At 43.3% G+C, this 7,500-nt stretch overlaps 2 protein-coding genes across 4 annotated transcripts in view; one reads left to right on the top strand and one right to left on the bottom strand.

The window, feature by feature from the left end:
• The window catches only part of adamtsl5 (ADAMTS like 5), a 45,297-nt gene that overhangs the window by 26,138 nt on the left and 11,659 nt on the right, over positions 1-7,500 (top strand). Inside the window, exons 11-14 of one of the 3 annotated variants that reach the window (XR_006022564.1) lie at positions 352-574; positions 1,662-1,790; positions 2,731-2,805; positions 3,193-4,429. Coding sequence is in view for 2 of the 3 variants with exons in the window: in XM_042062599.1 (XP_041918533.1) it covers positions 352-574; positions 1,662-1,790; positions 2,731-2,805; positions 3,193-3,545 (780 nt within the window). In the remaining variant the exon portion in view is untranslated. Of the gene's footprint in view, positions 1-351; positions 575-1,661; positions 1,791-2,730; positions 2,806-3,192; positions 5,997-7,500 lie in introns of those variants that run through there. The other 2 variants (XM_042062599.1, XM_042062600.1) reach the window with 2 other exon arrangements.
• serinc4 (serine incorporator 4) overlaps positions 6,507-7,500 on the bottom strand; it is a 19,216-nt gene continuing 18,222 nt past the window's right edge. Inside the window, exon 12 of the mRNA XM_042062601.1 lies at positions 6,507-7,500. This exon is cut by the window's right edge and continues 275 nt beyond it. The gene's annotated coding sequence lies outside the window, so the exon portion shown is untranslated.

Raw genomic sequence — 7,500 nt, 5'->3', positions numbered from 1 at the left:
GCCATCTTTGACACCCGGTATCTGGCGATTTTTCCTATGGGAAAATAACATGGGGATTTTGAATTATCGCACCTATTAAACTCTCGCGGGGATGAAAAAGTCTGAAATGCAGACGTTTTCCTGAACACACTTTTGTCCTCTGCCTTCTACTCTGCCCCTCTACTGTGATCTCCGGTTCGTGAAGGCGGCTTACTTAGAGTTTTGCTACCCCAGAGCTAACTTGCAATGCAACTTGCCTTAGGTAGTTAGCTTCAATTAACAACCAGATCTCCTTATATGGGCAAAGATGGCTGTTTTGGTTCTTTTTTGTAGGCAAACTTCAGAGGTCTATTTTGCCTGTCATCTATACAGGTCTTGTCCACGGATAAGAACACTGGGATTGAGTATGAGTACTGGCTTCCACCTGACCGGTTTGCACTGTATCATGGGAGACGTAGTCCTCTGCGACAGCCCCACCATGCTGGCTTTCCACCTTGGGTTCCTCCGACTCCCAGCACCACCACGGTCACTACCACCACTACGACCACCACCACCACCACCACCAGACCTCACTTGGTCACACGGCCATACTGGGGTAAGACTCTCCAGAGTGAGATTGTTTTGTCACCTTGGGCGGCTCAGAGCAATGACAGACAGAGTGATGGAATGCTCAGCACATGCACACACACACACACACACACACGCACACACGCACGCACACACACACACACACATACTGACTCACAAACTCGCACATGTACAGCACTGTACAGTATTAGCATATACGACACACATACAAACAGGCAGATATATGTAGCTACTGTATATGTCTAGAGGTAGAAGCAATCTTCCCTGTTTGAATCACCTCATCAGTCACAGTTGAACATGTGTTTTACTGACATCAAGTGAGGCCAAGTAAAAGTCGAGTTACCTTTCATACCCTTTGGCCTGCTATATATTTTCTCACATTCATACACATATACCACCGGCAGCAGATAACATTGTCTTACTGTAACCCATAGGCTGAGCCGAGCGGCTTTCATCTGTTTCATGTTATAGGATGTTATCTACGTTCTGCCCCTGGAGCATTAAAGCTGCCCTTGATCATTTGTCTGTAGCTGATTACATGAGGTGTGTTGGAGGGCGTGTTGGCAGTACATCAGCCGACTCAATGGGGGAAGTTCATTCTTCTCCCTTTTTTTCAGTTCCTTGGCCCGACATATGAGGTCAGTGGCCTTGGCCATTATCGGATGTTAGACAGATATGAGTGCCATCAGCGAGTATACCACACACTTGGCCTACCCCAACTATTGAATACTTGCACTTATATGATGATTTATATGATAAAGGTTTTTTTAAATATAAAGAACCATAAGGCAGTACTGTAATATCAGAAAATATCTGTAGACATAAAGGACATCAAAGCCGATTTGGTTGGTAGGTGCAAAACATTGTCTCAAATGAGTGTCTCCCCTGTGCGTTTGTTTATAAATATACTGTGAGCTCCACAGCTGTAGAGTTGAAAGTGAAAGACGCCAGAGAGCAGTCTGATATCTGATCGACTCTGTTGTGTGCTGTGGGAAGCTAAACTCTGAATAACTTGTCTTTTTGCTAAAATCCACCTTTTACTCACATTCTTGTGTGTGTGTGTGTGTGTGTGTGTGTGTGTGTGTGTGTTGTAGCACCAGTGGGGGGTAGAGAGGTGAACCCTTACCTGCAGCATCAGCCTTATCAGCCTCCTCGGCGTCATCTTCCTCATCATCAACCTCATCACTACGATCACAATCACCTGCCTGAGGGACCACGGCGAGGTAGTACACACACACGTGTATACACACACACACATACACACACACACACACACACACACACACACACACACACGCACACGCTCACATACACATGTGTATACACACACACACACATGCACATGCTCACATACACACACGCACACGCTCACATACACATACACACACACGTGTATACACACACACACACACACACACACACACACACACACACACACACACACACGCTCACATATACACACACATACACACACACAGACTCACACATGAACACACACTCAGACTCACACATGAACACACACTCTAATGCATTGCTCACACACATTCACACTCTCTCTCTCTCTCTCACACACACACACACACACACACACACACACATACAGGTTGCCACATATGCACACACACATGAACAGACACACACAAGTTATCACATATCCTTACACTCACACAAGTTGTCATATGTCATACTGTATATCCCTCCGGCTTCTAGGTTGAATTATGACACTGGTAGCTTGTGTCAGGAAGGACACTGTTGACAGGTTAATACCAGTGACTTTCAAATCATACATAAACCACAACCTGTCAGAGAGAGAGAGACATTAATAAAATGGACCTTTTCAGTATTTACCTATAGTCACGCTGTAACATGCCTCTGTGTATCACAAATATGTAGCAGCTAGGCTAAATCCACTCATCAGCTTTCATCATCTCTTGTTACTTTCAGGCTGTTCACATATGATATACTGTACATGATGTTAACTTGTTCATTTATATATATTATTATATTATATAATATTGCTATATTCATGCATGCTTGTGAGTTGTAATGTTGTATGGCATTTTTATGACTATTTGTAACACTGTTATACATTACTACATAGTACACAAGGAGCATATGGTGCTGTAAAGGAGTTATTGTATCGTAAAGTTTTGAACCCTCCAGCAGGGCATTGTGGGAGGTGTAGGCGAGTACGGGGTCGATCCGAGAGGCAGAGGCAGTACTGCGAGAAAGACTTTGGTGAGTCCATCATTAATCTTTTGCTAAAATAGTAAATACAGATTTCCTGAATTGAACTTAGTATAAAACCATCAGCAAAGCATTACAATTAGACTAATCATACTCTGTACAGTCATATTATGTTTTAATGTGCTTATCGTATTTATTAACTTGCCATGGCAGACTTAAGGACAGTGCCAACTCCCAGTGTCTGACATGCCTGAAGTGACGCCAAAGTTAATGGAGCAAAGCCCACTGGCGACGTCTGATGCATGTCGACGCCAACGTTTAGAAAATTGTAATTGTTCTATCTCTCGAGTGTCAAATCCATACACGCGGATGCCGCTGCCAGTGGGCATTGGCCTTTACACTCAGTATTTACAACCGTGTCTCTGGTCTGTGCTTCAGTGTTCCGTGCCCAGATCCTAGAGAAGCGTTACCGTGGCGAGGAGACGCGCTACGACGTCCAGGTGATCCACACCTACCGCAACCGGTACCGGCTGGAGCACCGCGAGTTCCTGTGGGTGCCCAACGTGTGCGACTGCCCGGCGCTGGAGGAGGGCCGCCAGTACGTGCTGATGGTGCGCCGGCACATCAACTACGAGCGCACGCTGGACCGCATCCTGCTGGAGGAGGACAGCTACGTCCAGCCGTACCGCCCGCGCGAGCACAGCCTGCTCAAGCCCTTGGAGGAGCTATGCTCCAACCGCGGGCCGCTGCCACAGCAGCCGCCAGCACGCCACCACCACCGCAGAGGATAGAGAGAGAGAGAGACAGAAAGAGAAAGAGAGACAGATGGATATGCTCAATTTCCTTTTCAACGTTCTCTTGTTTTTGCCGTGTCCATTAAAAAAAGACTCCTAAGTCATGGAAGGCATGGACAAAGGAGAGTGAATTCAATCATGGTCACAAGCTCCCAGCCAGCTAAGGATATATTTTCCCAAATATATGTCCAACCGTTATCCCAGGTGGATTTACTTACCCCTGCATCCTCCCTGGAACAGTATGAGAAAAAGGAACCATGGACACATTGAGTTCATTTGCTTCTCTCACTATCTCTGCATTGTGTTGTTTTGCTTTATTTATGTGCCAACAAAATACTTAGGAATTATGTGTATTTGTATATTTCTTTTGATATTATATTTTTATGTTTTTGGTTTTATCAACACGCCATTGCTAATGTTAAAAAGGTATTTTAAGTTATTTCTGTTCAGTTATTCCTCCATATGTAATGGCTTATATAATATTTTGTTATATTTACCCATTTGTAACAGCACAGCACTGCTTTAACTACTCAATGTTGGAAACCTGTAGCCTATATGTTTATTGGGTTTCTAAGGACACAGGCACAATCACACAGCTAACCTCCAAGTCCATGCCTCTAATCCAGTTCTTATAGAAACTATTGCATCTATGGCTAGCAAAAATGCATAGAAAGAAGTTTGCTGTTTTGCTAAGTATTGAATGAAGTGTTGAAACACCACAAACCCAGCAAAAATCAGTTTTACTTTTAATAATAGACATATATCCATATTGGTTTCTGACCCACTATCAGTGAATGCTGCAATCAATTGTGCTCCAGCTTAGCTAAATGCCTCAAAAAGTGTATAAGTCAACGTGTGTGTGTGTGTGTGTGTGTGTGTGTGTGCACATGTTTCACAGGGTCCATAACAGGCAAAGTTAATATCATTGTGTCACCCACTGCTTTTGTACATTTAGTTCCATTCCAATTCCAGTGAAGCTTTACTCAATTTCAGTACTCAAGTCCCTTATATTTCCTGCTCCTGGTTGATACAGATATCAGTATTTCTTCTGGAAAGCAGTATCGTCTCTTTTGATTGTTGGTGACTGAAAGTTGTATTTTTGTGTATTTTAATTGCTATCCTCCATTACTGTCCATGTGTGTTGATACTATTATTATTGATGATGATTCATCTCACATAATACAGCACTTCTAAAAAAGAAACTGCTTTTTGAAAGTATATTTTAGGGGGCTTTTTGCTTTCATTCAGATAGGACAGTGAAGCTGGACAGGACAGTGGGGGAGAGAGATGGGTGGGAACGGAATATAGCCATGGGCTGTGAGCACACGTCATGGACCCAATATGGCACGTACTGTACGCTGCAGCCTCCTGCACCACAGCTCCTGCAGAAACTCTGCTTTCGTACGTCTCTAGTATGTCACTAGTACTTTTTGATTTGTGTGGGTATAGGTTTGTCTTTTGCAGGACAGTCTATGTGAGAGCATTACAAAGATTATGAACCTCAGCTTCTCTGGAAATCATACCTTTGGCTGTATGCTCTCTAGCCTGGAAGCCAGCCCAAATGTACCCCGTCCATAAAATCTGTGTTTAGGAAATTTGTTCTAGAGTCGCCCAATTGAGAAATCTCTATGCCTGAGCCAGAGGTGTTTGGGCCAATCAAATAATTTGGGTGGGTTTTATATGAGCATGGACAGATGAGCAACATTCATGTCACACTTGAGCATGCTTGAGTTGGTTTTGTTTACAACAAAAAGGCTGACGCTAGAGAAGATAGATGTTTAGATTTCGCTATTGCGTCTGTTGTACAAGACTATTGCGTGCAGAGGCATTGTTTTCCCTGTATCAGTTAAAACACTAATAATCAAAACCAAATGGTGTGATACCAGACTCAAATTCTGGGTAGAATTCAAGTATGGCTATATCCTCTCAGGACCTGTCACACCATCTTCAACACAGCACCTCATGAACTTAAAAACAACGGAATAAGGCAAAGTGCAACCAGATGCAAGACTCCTTCCCCCATTATAACACAAGCTCAGATGTTTTATGTGACATGTTGAAACTAACAATTCATACTTCTCATAAGCACATTTTGTTTTTGTGTTATACTCATATAGACCATCCTGATTTCATACACTTCCTGTCTTTTCAGCGTAAGCTAAAGCAATCTGAGAAGCAGACATAAAGGAAAGGACATAAAAAAGTCAACCGTTGTGTATTTTGTTAGAAATGTATTTACAAAAATAACATGTAAATCCTTCATCACAATGACATGAACTGTGCTACAATGAACATGTAGTTAATACATACATATAAATAATCAAATAGCAAAATCCACCTTACAACCAACTATGATGGACAAAACAGCAACAAAATAAAACGTCAGCCTATGCCAATGCACCTGAGCAGTTTGAAATGATTTGTATGTTCTTCATAAGCAAAGCAACACGGAATAAATTCATCTGTCACACAAAGAGAACCCTTTGGTACATTTTGGAACCAACTGGGTTCAAAGCAGAGAATTTTACTCGGTTCTAAAACAGGGTTCTCTAACAGGAACACGCAGAATTAAAAACTGACAGGTGCAGTCCACGATCCTACTCCAACACTTGTTTTGCTAAAGTTTCTCCTCAGTCTACAAGCTGTCTGTCTGTGTTCTCATAAACCCCCCAGTGTTCACATGCAGTCCTCTAATGGGAAACAAAGTAGCTAGCATGGAGCTAGCATGGAGCCACACGCTATTGCAGCCAACTGGCCATGCTACTTCAGGATCATTGAAGGTGTATGCGGGGGAAACTGCTCAAATATCAACAACCTGTCTGAATCGTGGACTGAGCCTTGATGCCCCAGCAGAAACTTAATGGCATATACTTCATATCTTCCTGTCCTGCACACTTCAAACTCTAAATTGTATGACATTGGTTTCTGCCAGTATAATCGATACATTAGTCCCACAAGGATCTTGCAAGAGTTTATTGTGATTGCTGTAGCCAAAGGTAACTAAATGTGCAGAGGAAAGTCTCATAAAACACAGTAAAAAATTGCATCGTGCATTGTGAAAAGAGAAATTCCACACACATTTTTACAAATAATGCCGTAATAACAGAAAAATTCAAGTTGCAAATGTCTGAAATTCTTCAATTTGCATGAATTTGCAAATTCAAATTGCAAGATGGCAAATTCCTTGAAGGTCTGGATACAGTACATACTTCTACTGCTGGTGTTTAGAGTGAGAAGGCTTGTGCCCTGTTCCTGCTTGCCTGCCTGTGGCACCTTTCTCATCTGGACAGAAGCCGTTTCTCATTCCCTGTGGCTGTGGGGCGGGTGTGAGGGGTGTGGGTGGGGGGTTGGGTGGAGAGGTGTTTAGAAGAGAAGGTGATGGGGGTTGGATGGAGTGGGTTGCTGTGGTGAATAGGTGAGCTTCTACAGAACCACAGGTTCCCTGAGCTCTGGCTGTTGGGGGTCCGTCTTCGGCCACGGATCATAGAGAACGGCTCCTGTCCCGGCTAATCCCTTATCAAAGATGAACTGAGCTGCAAAGTCAACTAAAGATCAGACTCAATACCTCAACCTTCTAATCAGCTTACGTCTCCGGCTAACCGCAGTGCTAGAACAATCCTAAAGTGTAATTAGTACTAGAAATCCTCCAGGCCCTCCGCTCGACTTGCGTCTCCTTTGAAGAGATAAGGAAATCTCCCACTCGCCTTCAGCTGATCCTTTTGGCAATTCTTTAAAAACACATTCCCACTTTCGTAGTCCAGTCATGTCCTCAAAGAGATAACACAGCCTACTTGGTCAGAATGTCTTAAAAGTTTGTTCTTCAGATTGTTTTTCTTTGATCGCTTGTTTGTTTTTTTTTGTTCAGTCCTGTCGGGTATAGATGGGTATAGTTTGGCGACCGTCCCAGAGGGAGGGGGTGTCCTTGTCGCACCAAGTTCATGTGTCGGACTCT

This window comes from Alosa sapidissima, chromosome 14 (assembly GCF_018492685.1).
Source record: "Alosa sapidissima isolate fAloSap1 chromosome 14, fAloSap1.pri, whole genome shotgun sequence".
NCBI lineage: Eukaryota > Metazoa > Chordata > Actinopteri > Clupeiformes > Clupeidae > Alosa > Alosa sapidissima.
The sequence above is the reverse complement of the archived record's forward strand: the minus strand, read 5'-3'. Positions and strand labels throughout refer to the sequence as shown.